The sequence below is a fragment of the Antechinus flavipes genome, chromosome 2, assembly GCF_016432865.1.
Source record: "Antechinus flavipes isolate AdamAnt ecotype Samford, QLD, Australia chromosome 2, AdamAnt_v2, whole genome shotgun sequence".
In the NCBI taxonomy this organism is placed as follows: domain Eukaryota; kingdom Metazoa; phylum Chordata; class Mammalia; order Dasyuromorphia; family Dasyuridae; genus Antechinus; species Antechinus flavipes.
Window position 1 is genome coordinate 261620624 of NC_067399.1, and position 24831 is coordinate 261645454.

The window sequence follows — 24831 nt, forward strand, 5'->3', positions numbered from 1 at the left end:
TATGCGACATTTATCTAGTGTTTTAAGGTCTACAAAACCTTTGCAAAGCCTCATTTGTACCTTACAACAACTTTGGTTTTTATCAATCAACATTTAAGTGCCTACTTTAAGCCAGGCACTGATAAGTGCTGCCTAAATGCCAGATTCCAATGTGCTTGATATAAAATAAGCACAATGTACATAAGTCTTTGAGGGGAGGAGCGGGGGAGGAGAGGGAGTGCAAATGCACATCTCACTTTACATATTTTAGCACCAAAAGGCTTTATAAGATTAACTTCAAGGTTCTATTGGAATTCAAAAAAGTAAAAATAGTCTAGAAGGTTGGGTGGCAGCTTTTGGTTTCATAAGTGTGGAAAGTTCTTAATGTGGTAATTTCTCCACCAAGCTAGAATACTACACTTCTTAGTTGCAACCTAAAGCCCCAGTGCCTGGGGTCCTGGGGGGTAGTGATTTGCCGCCAGCTCACACAACCACCTTAGAATGAATGTGTCCCTGACAAGCCTGGAACTGGAGGTCTTTCTGACTCCCCTGTGTGCCACCTCGCTCGTTCCTGCCTGCCCTACACAGGAATGTGCTAGCCTCGAAAACAAGCTAGATATAGGATTTGGGCCATTCCCAAATGCTATATTGTTGTACATTGTAGTATATAATATATAGGGACATACAGATAAACACAATAATATCCACGTGAAGATAGGTCTCCCTCCACCGAGCTGCCTCCCCGGAGGCTCGCTCGCAGGCAGTTCCTGGGGCACCTAGGCGTAGCCTGACTGACAGACCTCGGGGCTGTAAGTCGGGAGCTGCGCAACGTGCGTACGGGGGCCTCCCCTCCTGTAGATGTCACTGTGGCTCCGCGCGAGTTCCTGTTTCTCTGTGGTCGAAGCGCAGGAGGAGGAGAGGGCTATAGCCGCAGGAACGATGGCTGATGAAGAGGAAGAAGCCAAGCAGCCCGTGCAGTTCTTGCAGGTAGGGACCGGGAGCGAAAGCTCTTCCTCTAGGTTGGTTTATTGGTGGTGATTCCGCGCGCGCAGTTTTGGTGTCTGGAGGATGCGGGGTACAGTTACTCTATAAGCTCTTTCCCATGGCGGGGCCGTTACTGGGGGTGCGGAAGCGTCCCGCCCCCAGGGTTGGGGGATGGAGAGGGGTGGGGGGAAGGCTGTGAAGCTTCCTAGTTTAGAGACGGGGTGGGGTGGGGGTCCCATTTGTGTACCGGTAGTTGCTGGGGCTGGGGGCGGGGCGGGTCATGCTGCCAGGATGCTCAGCGAGCTCCGAGACGTCCCCTGCTGTGTATGCCCTGGGCATTTACACTAAGCACTGTGGTGGAGAGGCTGTTTACTAGCAGCTAACTTTCCTTTAGAGTTTTCAGGTAGGGATTTAGTTTCTTTTCTCTCCAACCCATTGGATTTCTTTACCCCACAGAGTACATACTTCCTCCTACCTCCCCATTTCAGCAAATCCACCTACTATGCACTTGTTGTGGGGCTGTTTTGTTTACAGTTCCCCATTCCTCGCTCTCTCCTGGCAACAAAAATAGAAATCATGCACTTCTCATGCCCTTGTTTTTTGTTTTGTTTTGGCTGGGTGAGGGGAATTGTCTAGTTCAAAGTTTCTTAAACTGTAGGTTGGGACTCCATATAGGGTCACGTAAGTGAATGTGGTGTCGCAGAATTATGATTTATTATCAGTAAATGATTGATTCATATGCCTGTTTTATGTACTTATATAACCGGGTCCAGGCTCTGTTGTAAAGAATTCCCTAGGTCTGCAAGTGGCTGAGACAACCAGCCTCCCGAGAAACGTGGCAGTGAGTTGGTGTACCCGTTAAGTTTAAGTTTAATTTAATTTACTATATAATGATTTAACATAATCCTTTATGCACAGAGGGATTTCTAAAATTTGTGAAAATTGCTCTAACAGCTAACATGAACATAGCAACAGAAAGATGGATAGATAGATATTATATACATATAGTTAAAACAGAGTAAATGGGGAGGTTGAAGCAGTACCAATTGTAACCACTTCTGGCTTAACTCATTCCCAAGGAACTTGGTTCAACTTTTTTTTTTTTTTTTTTTTTTTAAACTTCAGAGCCATTTTAAAAAACGGCAGGCAGTTCAAATCCAGGGTCTACAACTTTTTACTTGCAAGGCGTTGGATAAAGATTTAGACCTTCTGGACCTCTAGAAGGACCTGTAATCTCCAAAGTTAATTCTAGCTCCAAATCTAAGATCCAAGATCTAAGTGGAGGAAATAGGTTGGAGATTGATGACTAGTGCTGAAAGAATAACCCTAATATTGGATCACATTTGCATTGGACATTCCAGAGTAACCTTGTAGAAGGTAGACAGAGGGGATTATACAAAATACAGAAATAGGAGAAAGCAGATAGAAGATAATGATAATGGAGGCACATACTGAGGCACACAGAAATACATAATTTTTGTGATATACACACTAGGACATTTTTCTGGGTTCATCTAAAAAGAGTAGGCCTCAGTTTCAGGGCTTAGCCAAGAATAATAGAACAGACAAATTTGTGATTGAAGTCCAGGTCCTCAAGACCAGAACATATCTAAAGATTATTGATAATGGAGAGAGAATTGTTATTCTGACATTGACACATTTTTTGTGAACACTGAAGAACAAAGTTCTGAAATATGAGCTTGGAATCCTGGCTACTTTATGTTGTGATTCATGGCTTTCTGGTACCCTAGTCCTGTTGTTCTGACCTATTAGGGTATCAAGGAGCTGATTGATGTTTCCACGTTAAAAAATCATTTTCCATGGCTAACCAATCTCAAATTACTCTGCTTTTTGTTCCTTTTAAATGATGGCATCATGTAAATATACTTTTAGGAATTGGTGGACCAGCTCTATTCATTTCGGGACCACTACTTCGAGACACATCCAGTTGAGTATGCTGGTCAGAAGCATCAGGATGTGCGAGAAGAAATGGAAAAGACTCTACAAAAGATGGGGGAAGCAGTAGGTATGACTCTCAAGATTCAAGATAGAATATCAATGGGAAAGTGAGATGGATTTTTCTTCCCTTTGTATATTCTGTAAAGAGGTCACTTCTAGATGATCAAACAAAACAGGTTTTTTTTTTTTTTGGTGAGGCAGTTGGAGTTAAGTGACTTGACCATAGCCACACACCTAGTGTTAAGTATCTGAGGTCTTATTTGAACTCAAGTCCTCCAGACTCCAGGGCCAGTGCTGTATCCAGCGTATCTTCTAACAAACAAACAAATCTTTCTGATAGCTATAGATCATAACTAATGGATATATAGAGTATTTGAGTATCACCTTTCGAATCTGAATATAGCTTCCAGAATACTTTTCCTATAGCGACAGATTGGTCTTGCCACTCTCTTACTTAGAAACTTTCAATGGCAGCCTATGATTTATAGAATGAAGTCTAAACTAGGTCTTCAATGATCTTTCAAAACTTCATTAATTCAGTAAGTAATAAGTTCCTTTCGTGTACCAGGCATTCTGCTAGGTTCTGGAAATACAATGACAAAAATTAATTTGTTCCTGCTCATCCTTTAATTGAGAGGAAACAGTATCACTTAGAAAATTAAATACAAAGTTTATACATAGTAATTTATAAGAGGAAGATACTAGCAATTGGGAAAATCTGGATAGGCTTCTTGTAGAAGGTCACATATAAATTGAGCTTGGAAGAATCTGTAATCAGCACCTTCATTTCCTCTCTTCTTTTAACTCTGCAGTCTGGTTTCTGATGTCTTTCCAAAGTTACCAGTGATCTCTTAATTGCCAAATCTAATGGCTTTTTCTCAGTTATTATCCTTCTTGATCTCTCTGCAGTCTTTAATACTAATGATCATCCTTTTCTCCTTGATGACACTTTGTTTTTTCTAGGTTTTTGGAAAACTAATTTCTTTTGGTTGTCTTCCTCTATATGACAGACAACCCTTTCTCAGTCTTCTTTGCTGGAGCTTCCATAAGATCAAGCCAACTAACCTGGAGTGTTCTCCAAGATTCTGATCTTCCCCTTCCTTTTTTCCCCCTCTAAACTATTTTTCTTGTTGATCTCATTAGCTCAATGATCACTTTTATATATGGAAAATTTTCAGACCTATTTATCTAGCCTTAGCCTTTCTCCTGACCTCTAGTCTTACATCTTCCAGTCTAATCAATGAAATTAGACATTTCAGATTGGAAAAGAGGAAGAGTTCTCTTTTCTCCTAATGTCTCTGTTACTGTCATAGGTCCTACCAATCTTCTGGATGAGCTAGGTCAGAACCTAGAATTCCTCACACTCATCTTTTAAATCCGATCAGTTGTCAAGTCTCTTATATGTGCCACCTTCTCTCTTTTAACACTACCACTTCCTTGGTCCAGGCTTTCAAGACACCATCCTTGACCTCTTTTGATAGTCTGCTGCTTGGTCTTTTTACCTTAAAATTTCCCCGCACTTTAGTCCATCCTTGACTCAACTGTGAAACTGGTCTTAAAGTGAAAAGCTGACTATGCAATCCTCCTCTATGGTTCCAGAGTATGATCCTCCTAGATCATATTAAAAAAATCTATTTAGGCTTCAAAAGCCCTTCACAACATGGCCTCCACCTAATTTTCTCTTCTTTTTATATCTTTCTCCTCCTCTCTTACCCCTCTCTCCCAAGGACTCTTCAATCCAGTAACACCAACTTTCTTTCTGTTTCTCAAATAAGACGTTCATTTCTGAATTCTGGAAATTTTATTGGCTGTCCTTCTTATGTACAGTTCTCTTACTCTTCATCTCTTGGTTTCCTGCTTTTTTTCAGTTTCAGCTAAAGTTCTGCCTTTCACAAGAAGCCTTTTCCAATCTTCCTTAATGCTAGCATCTTCCCTCTGTTGATTCCTCCAATTTAGACTCTTTAATTTATCTTGTTTGTTTGTTTGCTTGTTGTCTTCCCCCATCAAACTGTTATGTCTTTGAGGGTGGGTACTATTTTTGTCTTTTTTTTCTTTATCCTCTGCTTAGCTATATATTAGATGTTTAATAAATACTTATTGACTGGCTAAAGGAAACTAAGTATTCTGTGTGAAGAAGGTGAGAAGGGAATAAACATATTTCAGATAGTACAGATAGTCTTTGCAAAAGCACAGAGGAAGGATGCTATGTTTATGAATAGGAAATAGCATTTAGGCTCTTTTAGCCAGAATATACAATGTAAATGTGAGTCATGTGCAGTAATCCTGGAACAGCATGCTAGAGCCATATTTTGAAGGGCTTTAAATGTTAAATAGAGGATATTATATTAGAGATCAGAGAAAGCCAATAGCTTCTAGAGAAAGTAAGAGTTATGAAATCTTTGCTTTAGAATGCCAACTTGTTGGTTATGTGGAAGATGACTCAAAGAAAGTATAGGTTAGAAGCTGGACAATCTTATCTCCTACTTTCCCTTCTATTTCAATCAAACTATTCTATTCATTATCTACTACCTCTTTCATATGGAATCCTGTCTGTTTACTCTTGATTGTGCCATTTTCTTTATCTAGGATACTCTTTTCTTTTTCTATCTTTATTCTTCCTATATGAACTGACTCTTCTTTGAAATATTATTTTTTATCCAAAAAATTATATAAGCATCTCCTCCTTCCATTTGAACAATAAAAGTGTGTATCTCATTTTCTATTTTTGGTCCATTGCCTTTCTGTGTTTCATCTTTAGTCCTATGGATTCATGTTTTGTCATTATATAGATCAGAATTCTAAAGTCTCTCAAAGTTGCTTTTCTTTATAGCACTATTGGGATTATACAAAGTTATCCATTTTGTTTTACACACTTCACTCAGCATTACCTCACAGACATCTTCCCAGTTTCCTCTTAAATTGTTTTTGTCATTTCTTATAACACGGTGTTATTCTATTAGATCATCATATAGCATAATTTATTTACTTATTCCCCTATAGAAGGGCACACTTCTTGTTTCCAGATTTTTACTGTTACGAAAAGAGTTGCTATAAATATTTTATTTTTTGTTTGTTTTGTTTTTTTATAGGCAATTTTTGTTTGAGGCAATTTAGGTTAAGTGACTTGCCCAGGATCACACAGCTAGGAAGAATTAAGTGTCTGAGGCTGAATTTGAACTCAGGTCCTCCAGAATTCAAAGCCAGCACTCTATCCATTGCTTCATCTAGCTGTCCCTTATAAATATTTTAGATTCTTTCCCACTTTCTTTGGTATAGACCTAATAGTGCTATAGCTGGGTCAAAAGATATACACAATTTAATTATTTTTAGGGAGTAGTACCAAATTACTTTCCAAAATAGAACAATTCACAGTTCCACCAACAGCATACAAGTGTGTCTGTTTTCCTGTAACCCCTCTCAAATTTATCATTTTCTTCTTTGTCATATTTGGTATTTTGATGGGTATGAGATAGAACTGCAGACTTTTAATATTTTCTAAAGATTAATGATTTGGGCCATATTTTTATATGGTTATTGATAGCTTGGATTTAAAAAAAATTTCATTTCAAGTTCTAGCTCCCCCTTCACCCTCTCCCTCACCTGAAAAGGCAAATTATATGATACCTATTAATCAAAAGGAATCATGCAAAACCATATTTTCACATTATCTATGTTCCTCCATCTCTTTTCTTGCTGAAAAAAAGAGACAAGGAAAATAAAGGAAATAAAAATATGCTTCAGTCTGCACTGAATTATCAGTTCTTTATCTATAGTAGATAGCCCTTCTCAACATGAATTCTTTGGAATTCTGGTAGATCATTGTATTGATCAGAAATACTATATTATTCTCCTAGTTCTACTCATTTCTCTTTTCATAAGTTCATGTCTTCCCAGATTTCTCTGAAAACATCATCACCTTCATCATTTCGTACTATAGTATTCTATCATATTCATAAGCCCATAGTTTGTTCAGCCATTCTCTAATTGATGGGTATCTCTTCAATTTTCAATTTTTGCCACCCAAAAAGGCTATTATAAATATTTTTGTACATATAATCCTTTTTCTTTGCTCTCCTTTGTATGGCTAAGTCCAAAGGTATGCACAATTTTATAGACCTTTGGGCATAGTTCCAAAATGTTCTCCAGAATGGGCAGATTAATTCACAGCAGATAACACAACAGAGATAACTTGGATTCTTGAAGTCTTTCCTCAGTTGTTATACTTCTCTCCAGCAAATTCCTGTATTCAGTTATTTATACCACTCATACTTTGCATATGAAACTTTATACTGATGTTTATTTATTTATTTTTTATGTACATGACCTATTTTTATGTACACTTTCCAGGTAAACTATAAGCCTCTTGAGTACAAGGATCATATCTTAATCTATAAAAATTTATGACCCCAGCAGTTAAGGCAGCATTTTGCACTTTGTAGAAATTCAATACTTTTGCTGATGATAATTTTCCCAAAATCTTCCCACTGATGTGAAGCTGTTCTCTAGGGGAAAGAACCCTTTTAAGATTGTCTCCTATTTCAATTCCTTTTACTTTTTCTTCCTTCATAGGCTTTTCCCAGGAAAAGGCTTGGGTTCTTATGCTGACAGGGAAGGCTCTGAATGTGACTCCAGACTATAGTCCTCAGGCTGAGGAGCTTTTGTCGAAGGCTGTGAAACTGGAGCCTGAGCTGGTGGAAGCCTGGAACCAGCTGGGTGAGGTGTACTGGAAGAAAGGGGATGTTGCAGCTGCACACACCTGCTTCTCTGGAGCCCTCTCCCATGTGAGCTTCCTGCTATATTTACAGGAATCACATATGGAAAGGATGAAATTCCTCTGCTGTCTGGGAATTCCCTACAGTACATGAAAGCCAGGTTGAAACTAAACCAGAATTAGAAGACTAGAAACAGGAATTGAGGAGCAAACCTGGAAGAGGGAATGAGGGACAAAGGACTAAGAAAGGGAGAAGGTAATGGATTTGGGGTGAGGGACAGCCAGGAATGAAAACAAAGTTAAATATAGAACTGACATAGGGGGATGGGAATAAGGAAGGATAAAAATGAGACTTAAGGTTAGAAATGAGAGTGATGAGAAGATGGGCTTAGGGAATATAATTTATGAGGAGGAGATGGGGTCAGGATAGTTCCTGGGGTGGTTGACCTTATGTCTCTTTCATTTGCAGTACAAGAACAAAGTCTCTCTGCAGAATTTGTCGATGGTCCTTCGTCAGCTGCGGGCCGAGACTGGTGAGGAACATTCCCGTAATGTCATGGACAGTGTCCGTCAGGCCAAATTAGCTGTGCAGATGGATGTGCATGATGGACGTTCATGGTGTGAGTGCCTTTTTAGAGGATTTCAGGTCTTTTATTTTGGGAGTAGTAGATTTTTCTTTTGATAAATCTGGGGTACCCCCTGCAAAATTTTTATAAAGAGGGATTTATACTATTTCAGTGCATATAGGGGTTGAGTCAGAACTATCCCCATAGTCTATGACTTGAATCTGGAGTTAAGTAGATTTTGCTTTTTTAGCTTTTAATTCAGGGATTTCTGAACTTTTTTGAGTCATGGAACCTTTAGTAGTCTGAGGAAGCCTGTGGGCTTCTTCTCAGAACAATGTTTTTAAATGTATAAAACAAATATGTGCTATTTGCAGAGGTTACTAATTGTATTGAAAAACACTTAGCAAAATATTTTTTAAAACCAAGATCATAGATCTGGGATAAGAATTTCTGCTCAAGGTTTTTTAAAATGAGACCCAATCACCCTAGACAATGGGATCTATGGGATGAATGGAAGGATCTAGTGCTGATTATGGAGAATAACTTGGGTTTGTGCTAATTATTTAACTGCTTTTGCATTTCTTATTCAGATATCCTAGGGAATGCATACCTGTCCCTCTTCTTCAATGCAGGCCAGAATCCTAAGATTTCCCAGCAAGCTCTTAGTGCTTATGCTCAAGCAGTGAGTATTAATGATCACTTGGGACAGGTGGGGGTAGGTAGCAATAGATTCCTAATACTAATGATTGTGGCCTTTCAATATATAGCATGAGAGATATTTACTGTTGCTTTGTAGGTTTGAGTTTACAGAATTAGTCTTTCAGAGTTGTTTATTTCTTTTTATGTACATGCCTGTGGTATAGAGAACTACCACCAGGTGAATAATATGAAACAATTGTCTAGAATTTCCATAGGCTTAAAGAACATAGCAAGCAATGACATTACTTTTTGCTCTTTCTATAGAAATTTAACTTTTTTTTTTTTTTTTAATTAAAGCTTTTTATTTACGAAGCATATGCAGAGGTAATTTTTCCAACATTGACTTTTGCATAATCTTTTGTTCCAAATTTTCCCCTCCTTCCTCCCACCCCCTCCCCAGATGGCAGGTAGTCCAATACATACATGTTAAATATGTTGAAATAGATGTTAGATCCAATATATGTATACATATTTATACAGTTATCTTGTTGCACAAGAAAAATCAGATCAAGAAGGAAGAGAAAGAAAAACTGAGAAAGAAAACAAAAATGCAAGCAAATAACAGAGAGTGAGAGTGCTATGCTGTGTTCCACACTCTGTTCCCAAGGTTCTCTCTCTGGGAGTAGATGGCTGTCTTCATCACTGCACAAGTGGAACTGGTTTGAATCATCTCAATGTTGAAGAGAGCCACGTCCATTAGAATTGATCATCATATAATCTTGTTGCCATGTATAATGATCTCCTGGTTCTGCTCATTACACTTAGCATCAGTTCTTGTAGATCTTTCCAGGCCTCTCTGAAATCATCCTTCTGATCGTTTCTTACAGAACAGTAATATTCCATAACATTCATATACCACAATTTATTCAGCCATTCTCCAATTGATGGGCATCCATTCAGTTTCCAGTTTCTTGCCATTACAAAGAAGGCTGCCACAAACATTTTTGTACATGTGGGTCCCTTTCCCTCCTTAAAGATCTCTTTGGGATATAAGCCCAGTAGAAACACTGCTGGATCAAAGGGTCTGCACAGTTTGATAACTTTTTGAGCATAGCTCCAAATTGCACTCCAGAATGGTTGGGTACGTTCACAGTTCCACTAATGATCTATCAGTGTCTCAGTTTTCCCACATCCCCTCCAACATTTGTCATTATTTTTTCCTGTCATCTTAAACAATCTGACAGATGTGTAGTGGTATCTCAGAGTTGTCTTAATTTTTATTTCTCTGATCAATAAGTGATTTGGAACACTTTCATGTGGCTACAAATATTAACTCTTATTTTAAAGTAATTACTTATAATAATAGTTAATGACAATTTTTCTTAATCAGTTACTAACATTACAAACTTATTTTAAGAATACTAAAAATAGCAACATGATGTGTCTTTTTTATTAACTTTAAGCTAATGATGTATGTATTAGTAACTTAGTAGTGTAGTCCTGGAATTACTTCATGTTTAAGTAGAAAAAACTTTAAAATCATTCTGAATGCTTTCTTTGTATCAAAGACCTGGTAGGACATAGTTCCTAGCTTCAGAATCACTTTTCCCCTAAAAAAAGAAAACAGCCCTTGCAGATAGTTTCCTTCTAATGTCTAACTACTTAAACAACTTCGTAGAAAGCATTGATTTGCCCTTTTCACTTATTTAATTAACTCTCAGACTTTCTTTGCTACTCTGCTTTTTCTGCATCTTTTTCTTTGTACAGGGATAGTACTTTCAGCATCATATTTTTTACATTTCACAGTTTTACTTCTTCTGTTAGCAAAAGAAAATTACATTACCTGGTTTGCAATTGTATTTTTCTAGTACCTTTGTCCTGAGGAATGTTTTTCTATTCAAAGAATAGGGGCAAGATTTTTAGCAGGTTTCTTAATCTATACTGTACCAGAGATTTGTCTTTAATTTATAAAAGATCCTTTTCTCTTCTTTCCCTTTTAGAATTTAAATCTTAAAACACATTTAAAAAAAGTAACATGCATATACATATGTCTGTTTGTATATATTCATATGTGCATACATGTATATACTCCCTCATATGTATTATATATGTAACATTTCCTTACTGTGTGCTTGGCCTCTATTCTACTGGGAGTGCACATTTTTGTATTTCCATTTGATTTATTATAGCTAATTTTGAGTTTCAAATTTGGAGATAGAATATAATTTTTTTTGTTTGTTTGTTTTGCTGAGGCAGTTGGAGTTAAGCAACTTGCCTAGAGTTACACAGCCAGGACGTGTTAAGTGTCTGAGGCTAGATTTGAACTTTGGTCCTCCTGACTTCAGGGTTGGTGCTCTCTCCACTGTGCCAAGCAACTGCCCCTAGAATATGATTTTTTAATCTAATTTTTAATGAGGTTGGGAAAGAGAAACTTTTTTTTGGATCTATCTAATATTACTTCAGATCTCTATTACATTTTCCTTTTAAAGTTGAAACTGAGTTGAATACTTTCTTTCTACCTCTTGCTTTGAGAATTATAATCAAATCAATACTACCCTTGTCTCTAAAAAGGCCATGTCTCTGGATTGTTTTATTATTCTACTTGCCATTTTTGTGACTTTCTAGACCCAAATACTTCTTTCTGGACATTACTTCCCTATATATGTTGTCTCTTTCTATTAGAATGTAAGCTCTTTGAGAATAAGGGCTGTTTCTGTTTGCATTTGTGTCCCCAAAATTTAGTATAATTCTATATCCCAAGAAAGTTTGGGATATAGCTTTAATAAATGCTTTTTCATTCAGTCATTCACTTAAAATGCTTTCACATTTATTAATTTTATTCTTATAATAGTTTTAATAATATTTTAAAAATATACATGAAACATGGATAAACAGATCACAAGCTTTAATTTCATTTATCTTGTTCATTGTTTGGCTTCATTATCTGGGTATTTATCCCCTCCTTTTGGTGACCTGATAGCCCCTATCTAACAGCACAACCAAAGATGGATAGGGGACTCTCTGTTATGGAGGGAAATATTAGAACTTCTTTGAGGGCCCCAAGCCATGTGTAGAATGACCAGTCTCGTGTCTGGAACAGAAATCATTAATGAATGACTTTTTTTTTTTTTTTAATACATTTTTACTGTAGGAAAAAGTGGACAGGACTGCCTCCAGCAATCCAGATCTCCACCTGAACCGGGCCACGGTAAGCCTATTGATGGGATGTATAAAGCCTCAATTTATGGACATAATTGAGTAGGATTATAGCAAAGTTTGGAATATATATCTAAAGGAACTACAAAATGTTTTTTGGGGGTGGCATGGGGTGAGTCAGCCCAATCTCATATGATAATAGGCACTCTAAAGGGAAAGGAGATGGAATGAAGGAGTGGGAGATCCTGAGAAAAAAGGATACAATTGGAAAAGAGAAGTTTAGAAAGACTTGGTTGATTTATATATTAAATTAATAGTCTATAAAAGAGATACTAAATATGTATGTAAGGAATTTTGCAAACTTTAAAATGCTATATAAAGTTTAGTTAATGTTGAGGCACATATCGTGTGTGTATGTGTGTGAAAAATCTTGATTACTTCTTCATATGCAGTTATATAAATATGAGGAAAACTATGAGGAGGCCTTGGAAGGCTTCTCTAGAGCTGCAGCATTGGACCCAGCCTGGCCAGAACCTCAGCAGCGAGAGCAACAGCTCCTAGAATTCCTAGATAGATTGACCAGCCTCCTTGATAGCAAGGTATGATAACCTGAATGAATTGATTTTCATCCTCTTTCTCATGGTGGGGTTTTTGGGATTGGAATTGGGCTGTGTGAATGGCAGCCTAGATAGAAATGGGAAGGGATGGGGGCAATGTGGCTTAGGGGTTGGGGCTAGTTTTTTGACATGTCTTTTCTTTATCTTCATCATCTATAGGGTAAGGTGAAAGCTAAAAAGTTGCAGAGCATGCTGGGAAGTCTTCGCCCAACCCAGTTAGGCCCTTGTGGGGATGGGCGCTATCAGGCAGCCTCTGGGCAGAAGATGGCACTGGAGCTAAAGCCACTGAGTACTTTGCAACCTGGCATAAACAGTGGTACTGTAGTGTTGGGCAAGGTTCTCTTCAGCCTTACCACAGAGGAGAAGGTGCCCTTGTGAGTGTCTATATTGATCCAATGTTCTGCCTAGGTTTTTTCTGGCAATTGAGGTCCTACTTGATTATTCTCTCTAGTCTTAGTGGCTTCTGGGTAGAGTTGAAAGTCAACTCAATTCCCTTTGGTATCTGTCCCAAGAGTGGTCTTTGCTTGGATAAAACATCTTTCTCTTGACCTCAGAGGAGTGCCCTGTTAAATCTGTGATGATCTTAACTGAGCTTTTGCTTTTTCCTGTTTGGTGGATGTGTCTAATTATCATTAGTCTTAAGTAAGGGAAGGTTTAGCTGATAGCTTTGAGGTGAGGTTTAAGTAAAGAGAGAAAAAGAGCTTGACTGGGGAGGTTATCCTAGATATGTTGGATTAAAAAGAGAAGGAAAGCTATTGAGAAAAGGGCCAATTAAATAAAATTGTAATTATGAGAAGTAAATATGGGAGACACTGTGGTATAGTAGTGGGTAGAGGGCTAGCCTTACAATCAGGAAGGACTGAATTCAAGTCCTGACATTTTAATTGTTTCATCTTGTAACTTTCTAAGACTACAGATTTCAGAACTACAGAGTTCCCAACATGCATTGGTAAAGTTTTTTTTTCCCCCTATCCTGGGAGTTCCTTACACTGTTGAAAACAAGTTGTCCTTCTTTTTAATGCCTTCCTATTCTGACTCCCTTTTCCCCCACCACAAAAGTATAGGGGTAGAGGAAGTCATGTGGGGGTGCTTTGTGAATTCAAATTTTATGTGGAGAACTGGAGAAGTTAGAAAATTTGAAGGAAGATGAGACCATAATTAAAATGATAAACAAGAAACATGATTTTAGCCACAACAATTTGGTTGATGTTTCATTATTATTAATGTTTGTTGAGTGACTCTGGATACATGGGATGATTTAAAAGTATTTTGGGAAAGATACGTAATGGTAATTAATGCATGCCTCCTGGCCCTGCCCTCTTGGGGGATATCAGAGAATGAAGCTGATTTTAAAAGTTTATTTATTTTTCTAATTTTTCTTAATAAAATCTTTGTTTTTGGTTTTCTCTTCTGTCAACACTCTTCCATTTGTATTTTTTACTCTTGGCAGCACATTTGGCCTGGTGGATTCTGAAGGACCCTGTTTTGCAGTGACAGTGTATAATATGGTACAGAGTTGGGGTGTGCTCATTGGTGACTCTGTGGCTATCCCTGAACCCCATCTCCGACACCATCAAATCCAGCATAAAGGAAAGGTGGGTGATGGGTCCCATATCCTCTCTTTCAACTTTTTTGCTTAAACCAAATTGAAAACAGGGAACTCAACCCTTATCAGGACCTCAATTGTCCTATCCCAAACCTGCAGTAGGATCTTTGCTAGAAATCCCTCAATTTATTTTTTAAAACCAAGTGAATCTATGAGTCAACTCTCAGGGTGATTCTGAGGTATAGTGAGCTAATATGCTTTACTATAGTTAGAAAAATTATTATAAAACCATTTTTCTCCTACTTTTTTGGTTTTCCTTAAAAAAATCTCATCCTTTCAGTGCTTATGCTGGTAATTTTCCTTCTATACAAGATATTTTTTTTATTATCTTGAGAGCATGGAAGAAATGTAGAATTCTCTCAGAATCCCTTTTGAATTTTTTTCATCCATGTCCCAAACCTCTGTTCTCTCTGGTAAGGCTAATTTAAGCTTGGGACATTTCTTAGTTATTCTCTCTTTATGCTCAGTTCCAATTGTAGCCCAGCCTAGGGTAATGTAAGATGAAGTTGAGCACATGAATGTTGAGTGGGAGGAGTAGGAGGGGGTGGTGTGACCTATTCTGGAATTTCCTCCAATCCAAAACCAGTACTCAAATTGTCCTTTTTTTTTTTTTCCCCAGAATTATTCTTTTTCCTGTATTCGTGTGGAGACACCCCTTTTGTTGGTGGTAAATGGGAAGCCACAAGGCTCCAGCAGCCAGGCTGCTTCTACTGTGGCATATCGACCCCAGAGTGAATAACTCTCTGATTCGCATCTTAGCGAAGAAGTGGAGACATGGAATGAAGTTCCAGGGAATGAAGAGGCTGAATTACTCTTACCCAGTGACTCAGAGGGGTGGGCATGTGTTTGGGTTGGATTTTTCCTTTTTTTGCCTTATTACATAACCTAACTTCCCTTCCTCCAGTCCTTCTGTTGCCCTATCTCAGCCCTGTTCAGTGCCTGCCCCCTTGCCTGGGATACCATCTATTGCTTTCACTGAAGCCTGTATTTTGAGCTAAGATCATTGGATAGGTATGAGTACTGGGGCTGGGCTATGGGGCTGGGTCCCCAAGGTTTCTATTCTTGAATCCTCCCTGAGCCACATGTGTATATATTAGTTTAATATTTATTGCTAGGGGGAGGGATTAAAATTTTTTATAGTTTGGTTTTTGACAATGCTTTTTTTATTTTTTATTTTAAGTCAAGGTCTTGCCTTTTCTGTAAAGCTGGGGCCATCAATTAAATTCATTTGGAAAAACAAAACCAAACAAAGCCACCTGTAGTTTGTTAAGTTTTCTTCTCCTTTCTTTCCTACACTAGTGTTCACACAGGGTTACTTATATTGAATGAATAGGGGGACAAATAGAGGGTATTAAAGCTTGTCTGGCTGCTTATTTGGATTCAAAATATCTTCAGGCCCCAGTATTCCTAAATATAACTTTCTAAGCAACATAGGACTTCTTAGTTATCTTAACCATCTTTCAGTGTTTTCTCTGAAAACCATTGATTCACCCTGTCCTCACCATACTTAGAATTCCCTGTAGACACAGAGTTGAATGTACAACACCAACACCAACGCCATACTAGAGATACAAGAAAAACAAAAGTGCTTTTGATTTCTCTAGGGCTCCTGCTGCCTTTTTTTCTTTAGGCTGTGTGTTGATTGATGGATCTGCTTTCAAACCAGGAGGGTAGTGTTCTCACTCTGTATTTTTTGTTTCCTTACTGATTTAGGGAGTTTTTCATATTTGTTAAGTTCTACATAAGAAAGTAAGTGGGTGAGGCCTTTGGGGCTCCGTAATGGGACAGAGAGAGGGTTAGGAGGAGGATAAGGAAGAGAGTGTTGAATCCCATGAAGAAATCTATAAATGATAGATCCTTTCTGGGTAATAACCTTACTGGTCCACCTTTAGTAGATTATGGAAAATGCCATGGGAGGAACTGACATTTTCATGTTCTTTTAAGCTTGCTGGAATCTTTAGGTTCTAAATACCTTCATTCTACTATATTCTTTCAATTCACATTCTCACCTCTAGATATGTAGTGTTCCTTCTTGTTCTGGGAAATATCCAGGAAAGACAACATCCCATCTTTTTTAGATCAACAGTGTTCTATTTTTTAAAGAAGTTATAGTTAACAAATCTAACCTAAATCCTGCCTTTTGCTATTTGTCTATTTCCACAATTTCATATGGAAGCAGTGATGTATAAAATATGTATATATGTAAAGGTACTCAGCTACCTTGTACAGCAAAATTATTTTACAAAATTTTCAATTTCTACACAAAGCTTTTAGATCAGTGGTGAGGAATCTTTTTTTTTTTCTGCTAAGGGGCCTTTGGATAATTATAACATACCAAAATGATCAACTTATAGACTTTAAGCAATAGGAGGTTGATTATGCAAATGATTTTTCAGGCCTATATAGTTTGAGAGATGTTCTCCACCCCTGCTTTAGATGAAGAGGTATAATAATTGAGGTTTTTTTTTTTTTAAACAAAGGTTAGATTTCTAGGTACTATGGTTCAAATAGATTGGTAATGCTATAGAAACAAAGCAGTTAATGAATCCATTTCCAGTTTGCACAATTAAATGGGATGGGTAAGAACTGTAGCATCTCTATGGTAGTTGACACATTTGGCATCTTGTGGAACAGTTTCACTCTCTAGACTGTCCAGAGGATTGTTACAGGGCCCCATGTGATATCTATAACCCTGTGAGATAATCAAGTATTTATTAAATATTTATTTTGTGCCAGGCACTAAAATTAGTGCTGGATATTTATACAAAGGCAAAAGTGAAATGTCTCGTCCTCAAAAATGTACATTCCACTGGAGGAAACAATTTATAGATAGATACATACAAAGTAAGTAAATTTGGTAAATTTGGGTAAGCAAGGACATTTGTTTTTTGGTGGAGAATCAGGGAAATCTTCATGGAGAAAGTACTGCTTGAAGGAAAGTGGAAATTATAAGAGGATAAAGAAAAAAGGAAGTGTGACTTAGTCAAGAGAAATAGCCAGGACAAAAGCACAGAGGCAGGCTTTGGAATGTGGAGTGTTATGTGTGAGAACCAGCAAGAAGGCTAGTTTGGCAGCCAATAACTTTAATAATATAGTATTTGACAAACCCAAAGACCCCAGTTTTTGGGATAAAAATGCATTATTTAACAAAAATTGCTGGGAAAATTGGAAATTAGTATGGCAGAAACTAGGCATTGATCCACACTTAACACCGTACACCAAGATAAGGTCAAAATGGGTTCATGACCTAGGCATAAAGAATGAGATTATAAATAAATTGGAAGAGCATAGGATAGTTTACCTCTCAGATCTGTGGAAGAGGGAGGAATTTATGACCAAAGAAGAACTAGAGATCACTATTGACCACAAAATAGAAAATTTTGATTATATCAAATTGAAAAGTTTTTGTACAAACAAAACAAATGCAGACAAGATTAGAAGGGAAACAATAAACTGGGAAAACATTTTTACAATCAAAGGTTCTGATAAAGGCCTCATTTCCAAAATATATAGAGAATTGATTCTAATTTATAAGAAATCAAACCATTCTCCAATTGATAAATGGTCAAAGGATGTGAACAGACAATTCTCAGACGAAGAAATTGAAACTATTTATAGACATAAGAAAATATGCTCCAAATCATTATTAATTAGAGAAATGCAAATTAAGACAACTCTGAGTTACCACTACACACCTGTCAGATTGGCTAGAGTGACAAGGAAAGATAATGTGGAATGTTGGAGGGGATGTGGGAAAACAGGGACACTGATACATTGTTGGTGGAATTGTGAACACATCCAGCCATTCTGGAGAGCAATTTGGAACTATGCTCAAAAAGTTATCAAACTCTGCATACCCTTTGATCCAGCAGTGTTTCTACTGGGCTTATACCCCAAAGAGATACTAAAGAAGGGAAAGATACCTGTATGTGCCAAAATGTTTGTGGCAGCCCTGTTTGTAGTAGCTAGAAGCTGGAAAATGAATGGATGCCCATCAATTGGAGAACGGCTGGGTAAATTGTGGGATATGAATGTTATGGAATATTATTTTTCTGTAAGGAATGACCAGCAGGATGAATACAGAGAGGACTGGCGAGACTTACATGAACTGATGCTAAGTGAAATGAGCAGAACCAGGAAATCACTATATACCTCAACAACGATACTGTTTGAGGATGTATTCTGATGGAAGTGGATCTCTTCGATAAAGAGAGCTAATTCAGTTTCAATTGATCAAAGATGGACAGAAGCAGCTACACCCAAAGAAAGAACACTGGGAAATGAATATAAACTGCTTGCTTTTTTGTTTTTCTTCCCGGGTTATTTATACCTTCTGAATCCAATTCTCCCTGTGCAACAAGAGAACTGTTCGGTTCTGCACACATATATTGTATCTAGGATACTGTAACCTATTTAACATGTATAGGACTGCTTGCCATCTAGGGGAGGGGGTGGAGGGAAGGAAGGGAAAAATCGGAACAGAAGTGAGTGCAAGGGATAATGCTGTAAAAAATTACCCTGGCATGGATTCTATCAATAAAAAGTTATTTAAAAAGGAAAAAAAAATAAAGGCAACTGAACCATTGCAGTTTGCTGACTGGTCAAGTATTATGGTCAATCCCTTGCTCCTGTTTATAATCAGTTGTCAGCCTCGAGTCACTCACTCATTTATTGCCTTAGGGAAGATGGAGAAAATCACACAGATGGATTGAGTTGGTTTACTACAAATTTGTTACAAAAAGTCAAACAGGCTCTCACTTCTAGGCAATCCTTTTACATCTTCCTAAATTAATTCACTATTCCAGTCATCACAGTGGCTCTTGCAAATTTTTTCATCCTTCCTCTAAGCTCTAATGGCTCTTTCTCTCACTCTTCTCCCCTTAGCTAAGTACCTTATCTCATATTTTACTGAAGAAATTGAAGCTGTTTCTCCCTTCACTCCTCTCACTATTCAGATGCCTTTTGCAACTAGCTTCACAACTCATATCTCACACGAAGAAGTGGCTATTCCTGTTAAGGCAAATCCCTTTTCTTGCACAAAAAATCCCATTCCGTCTCATTTTCTCCAACAAATTGTCTTCTATCATATTCACTTTCTTTTAGTTTCAATTTGTCATTGACTACTAGCTGTTAATCTACTGTCACAAATATGCCTATGTCTCTACTATCTTCAAAAAAAAAAAAAAATCTAACTTGTTCCGTATCTCTTACCCTTTATGGCTAAACTTTAGAAGGCCATCTGCAATAGGAGTTTCTACTTCTCTCGCTGTTCTTACTAGCTGTTAATCTACTGTCACAAATATGCCTATGTCTCTACTATCTTCAAAAAAAAATCTAACTTGTTCTGTATCTCTTACCCTTTATGGCTAAATTTGAGAAGGCCATCTGCAACAGGAGTTTCTACTTCTCTCGCTGTTCTTATCAGGCTTCTGATTTTCAATTGAAAATAGTTACCAATGATCTCTTAATTGCCAAATCCAATGGTTTTTTTCAATTATTGTCCTTGACTTCTCTGCAGCCTTTGGCACTAATGATGACTCTTTTCTCTAGATTTTTAAGATAGCATTCTCTTCTGGTTCTTTGACAGCTTCTGTTTTCTTTGCTGGATCTTCATTGAGGCCATGACCACTATCCATGAATGTCCCACTGGATATTGGACCTCCTCTGTATGTATTGTTTAATATGTTGAGCCCCTAGAGGTTTTATAGTCTCTATACTGATGATTCTTAAATCTACTTAATTAGCCCTAACTTCTCTGTTAACTTCTAATCTTGCATCTCCAACTGCCAATTGGCAACTCAAACTGGATGTCCTTAAGACATCTTCAACTCAACATTTGTAAAACAACTCATCTTTATTCCTAACCTCTCCCTGCTTCCAAATTTCCCTATTACTGTTAAGAGCACCATTCTGGTTTTTCACTCTTACAACCTTTAGATATTATCAACTCTGCTCTACTACCCCTATATTCAGTCTGTTGCCAAGGCCTGTTCATCTCACCTTTGCAACATCTCTTATATATGTCCCCTTCTCTCCTCTGCTACTGTTATCACCCTGACTTTTAGAAAAATCATTTTGCAGCTGTGTATGGAATAGATTAGAGAAGGGAAAGAGCAGGGAGATGGGTTGGATGACTTCTGCGGTAGCTCAGTCTAGAAAGGAGGAGTTAGGGCCTGAGCTAGGATGGTGTTCATTTGATGAGAAGGAAGGGAATAAATATGAGAGATGTGCCAGTATTCAAAAACTAGATACGGGTAGTGAAGGAGAATAAGGATGGCTTTGCCCTTTACAGAAATGGGGGTGGCTGGAAACTTTTACTGGTTGGAAGAAATGGTATAGGAAGGAAGAATTCAGGAGGAGATTTACAGGGTCTTAAGAGGATAAAGCAGGGACCTTGTCTAAGAGCTAAGGGCTGGAACTCAATCATTTATTGAGTCTACTTTGTGCAAAGCACTAGTTCAGATTCTCTTTTGAAAGGAGTGGAATCCCAACTTGAGACCCAGAATTTGATAAATGAAGGAAAGGATGGGAAGACAAAGGAGATGCCCAGCTCTGCTGTGTTGGAGGCATAGGTGTGGGGACCTGGTCTGCTAAGCCAAGGTCTTGCCTCTTTTAGAAGTGCTTTCTAGGATGTCTGGAAGAATGAATAGTCTTTCAACTTTTGACTAACTGCAATCCTCCAAAGTTTAGGATTATTTTGGCTACTTTCCTTCTTTGATGAACTCATGGTTTATATAATTAATATTTCCATGATGCTTTTTTTTAAACTTCTAGAAATATCTAAATGTATTTACCAAGATCTGCTTCTCTTTCTTCCTGTCTCTAGATAGGACCATATATCCCTTAGGATAATCTCTTTTTTAAAGAACTACATATAGGTAAGGAGTTCATTACAGTTAGCTTGCCTTCCAATGATTTAAGAACTTTCCCAGTTTATAGAACTACCCCACCCAAGAGCCTGAAAAAAACTCAATTTCCTTATTTGTAGTTAGCATATTCACCCAGATCCTGGGAGATTTGCATGACTGTATTTAGTCACAATTAGGAAAATATCCTTGTCTCATGGTGTTCATACACTATTAGATCTTGGAAAAGATCCTCATAAAGATCTACCTCTCTATCTCTGTTTCTGTCTCTCTCTTTGTCTCTGTCTGTCTCTGTCTCTCTTTCCCTCCCTCCGTCCCTTCCTTCCTTCCTCTCTCTATTTCTCCCTCCCTCCTCTCTGTCTCCACCTTCCTCCCTCCATCCATCTCTTTCTGTCCATGTATCTGTTTCTCTCTTTGTCTCTGTCCCTCTGTCTCTTCTTCTCTCCCTCTTTCCTCTCTCTTTCTCTCCCTCCTCCTTCCTCTCTCTTTCCCCCTCCCTCCCTGCCTTTCTCTCTGTCTGTCTCTGTCTCTGTCTTCTCTGCTTGTCTTTATCTCTGTCTCTGTCTCTCTCTTTTACCCTCTCTCTTTCATCCTCTCTCTTTCATCCTCTCTCTTTCATCTTCTCTCTTTCATCCTCTTTCTCCCTTTCTCCCCCCCCCCCCCTCATGTTTTGGGTGTGGAGGTAGGAAGGAATAGAATGAAGGGGATGGAGGTGGGAAGAGAAAACTGTACTGGGGATTTACTAGTTTTACTTCCCCCTATGGAGATGGTATGATATGATTTGATTGTAACTACCTTAAATTAATAGTAGAATTGTTATGCTAGAGTCCATGCTCTTTCCTGTCTGGGAGATGTGATCCTTTTCATAGGATTCTCTTGGGGATTTCCTGTGAACTTGCTTATTTCTTCCCCATCCACCAGGCCCAGGCCTCTGTTGACCAAGGGTTGCCTGTTGTATTTTAATTGCCAAGTTTGCATTCATCTGGGATAAGAGCTGGAAGCTTGGCTGAGTGTGTGACCCACTTATGTCTCTTTCCCACTCCCTTCTGCCCTTCACTTTTCCTCTCTGTTTGGGGAACTAGAGTTAGAACTTGACTGATGCAATAGCCAGAATCCGGTCCCCTGATACTGTAGGTTTTATTCACTTTTAATTGGTAGTTGATGGCAGCATCTCTCACTCTCTTGCCCCAGCTTCCTGTTCTAATTGACTCTCTTGAGTTTTTTTAACTTCTGTTAATCACCTAGGACTGAGCTATTGAGCTAAATACAAACAGGAGTCTTGGGACCATGACTTTTTTTTTTTTTAAACACCAACCTTGTTTCTTTTAAGTTTCTTTACTAATAATTTCAAACAACTTGATCTTTAAAATCTTGAGGGTAAAGAAATCCTATGGGTATCATTGCCAGAGCAAAAGCTGCCTAAAGAGTGCCAACTTTCCTGGCCTATGCCTGTTGACTTATTTTACCTGATCTTTGCTTCTACCTCCAGGAAGGTGAAGGAAGAAAAGGAGTAAAGATGACCGACTGCTCTTTGGATGAGGTGTTAAATACTTTCTTGGTGAAGAGTAAAAGTGGGACATGCCTGACTGAGCTAGCCAACCTAGGAAACAAAGTCATTTGAAGGGGTTGATCTTCAAATTGGGTGCTAGCTCTTTTGAACAAATGACCATGCTTGTTTCTCTTTACCATGAAGGCATGCATATTTGAAATGTATTTTAGGACTTCTTGTTATAGATTCAAATATTCTGTGAAAAATAACCATGTCCATCTCTGCATGTACAAAGACATATTTTTATTCAATTTGTTAGAGAATTCTACAACCTCTTAGGAGACTATCCCAGATTACCAATGCTTTATAGACTACACTTGGAGAACAAGTATTACAGATTCTTGTTGTTAATATTCCTTTAGTAATATTCCAGATTGAAGTAATAATAGCTCATATTTAGAGATTTGCAAAGGACTTTCCTAGCAATGCTCCTATGAGATAGATCTGTAAATGTATCCCTATCTTACACATATGAAAACTGGGACAGAGTAACACAGCTAGTAAATATTAGGCCTGGAACTCAAATTCAGGTCTTTTTAGTCTAAGACCAATATTTTTTTTTAATGACATAGTATTCTCTTTTCAGAACTAGTGCTTAGAGTAGTGTGTCAGGATGGCAAATGCATTTTTAGCAAAGATGCTTTCATTTTAGTTGATCCAAGAGTTCGTTGCCCCAGTGTTACCTTCCTTCATGCATGTGATTTAGCATCCCTATTTAAACATAAATTATTCTAAACAGAATTTTATAGATTACAATTATTTCTTTTTGCTGGCAAGGGAACTCCTTTCACTATCTCCTTTTTAAAATTCTCACATATTTCATGTTATAAAAATAAAATATATATCCAAGCAAAATGACTTTCTTCCTCCTCTTCTTTGATATCTTTTTTTTCTTTTTTTTTTTAATAACTTTTTATTTATAGAACCCATGCCAGGGTAATTTTTTACAGCATTATCCCTTGCATTCACTTCTGTTACGATTTTTCCCCTCCCTCCCTCCACCTTTCCCCCAGATGGCAAGAGTCCTTTACATGTTGAATGGGTTGCAGTATATCCTAGATGCAATATATGTGTGCAGAACCGAACAGTTTTCTTGTTGCACAGGGAGAATTGAATTTCTTTGATATCTTTAAACAGATCCCTTACTGTCCATGTGTGGGGAGGATGGAGAAATCATGAAGGAATTGCTGAGATGCTCACTTTACTGTTTAACCTCTGCCTTCTCTCAGATTGGCAAATTTCCTCCATTAACCTTTTTTCAAACTCATTTTAGATTTTTCTTCATGTGCTTTCTTTGATAAACTGAAGTCTATCAAAGGAGACACTGACATTATTGTAATTTAATTTTCCTGACATCCTCAAGATACGGTAAAATTCTGAAGTCAGTCTGAAGCAGGTTGTGGTCCCTTTAAGAAACTGCATTTTGTGATTCCTTTCAGATTGATTTGTGATTCCTTTCAGGTTACTCCCAGCCCTCCTGGCTGATGCACTATCAGTTCAGGAAGCCTGCACCTTAGATTCAAAAATCCTGATCAAAAGCATCCCTTTGAATTCTAATAGGAGATCTGGGCTTTTCCCAGCCCCCATCGAATCTGAACTAACTTGGGCCCTCCATAACCCCCATTCTGATGATCTGCTTGGGTTTCCCAACCCCCACCAAACAAATTCTAGCCCTTCCTGAAACCCAGCAAGGAGCCAACTTGGGACTCCACCCACGGGCCCCCTTTAGCCAAATCTCTCATAAAAAGAGCCAAACTAAAACCCTCTCTTTGCAGAGGTTTCAAACATGTCATGCTATACTACGCTTGGCAAAGGGCCTCTGCCCACTGATATACTATTTCCAGTGCTATCTTCTCTTTACCCTCATCTAGTTCCTTAACTAGGCTTTAACTTTACTTCCAATCCCCTTAATAAACCTCTAGGTTTTTGGATTTGTAAATTCCTTTACAGGGAACTTCTTGTGCCACCAGAAGGGAGTTCCCCAAACCTCCCTACTCTTGCACTTCCATTAGACCTCATTTAACTCCCTGACCACCAGAAACTCTAATTTCATTTGGGTTCCCCAAATCTAAAACCTCATCAAGTCCAATGGACTTTTCTCTTTGTCTATAGCTTCATAATAGGAATGGATGCCATCTTAGATTCTTTCTTGTTCAGCTTCTGAAATAATTCCTCAGAATTTTTTTTATATCTCCTCTC

General features: G+C 38.0%; 1 protein-coding gene across 2 annotated transcripts; it reads left to right on the forward strand.

The window, feature by feature from the left end:
- The first annotated feature begins 859 nt into the window (after nt 1-859).
- Nucleotides 860-15468, forward strand: TTC5 (tetratricopeptide repeat domain 5). Of its 2 annotated transcripts, none has more exons than XM_051976978.1 (10): nt 860-966; nt 2857-2989; nt 7492-7703; nt 8103-8253; nt 8790-8881; nt 11990-12046; nt 12447-12593; nt 12771-12985; nt 14062-14206; nt 14837-15468. In XM_051976978.1, the coding sequence occupies exons 1-10, from the start codon at nt 919-921 to the stop codon at nt 14954-14956; spliced, it is 1320 nt and encodes a 439-aa protein (XP_051832938.1). In that variant the 5' UTR covers nt 860-918; the 3' UTR covers nt 14957-15468. The 2 variants fall into 2 exon arrangements, with proteins under 2 accessions (XP_051832938.1, XP_051832939.1); XM_051976979.1 differs by having other exon boundaries at nt 8103-8166.
- Nucleotides 15469-24831: the final 9363 nt, after the last annotated feature.

What these genes read in the sequence shown, in the direction of transcription:
- TTC5 (XM_051976978.1), top strand. Translation starts at nt 919, where the DNA reads ATGGCTGATGAAGAGGAAGAAGCCAAGCAGCCCGTGCAGTTCTTGCAG. An exon ending in GCATGATGGACGTTCATGGT is followed by an intron (nt 8,254 to 8,789) that starts GTGAGTGCCTTT and finishes TTTCTTATTCAG; the next exon opens with ATATCCTAGGGAATGCATAC. An exon ending in TTAGTGCTTATGCTCAAGCA is followed by an intron (nt 8,882 to 11,989) that starts GTGAGTATTAAT and finishes TTTTTACTGTAG; the next exon opens with GAAAAAGTGGACAGGACTGC.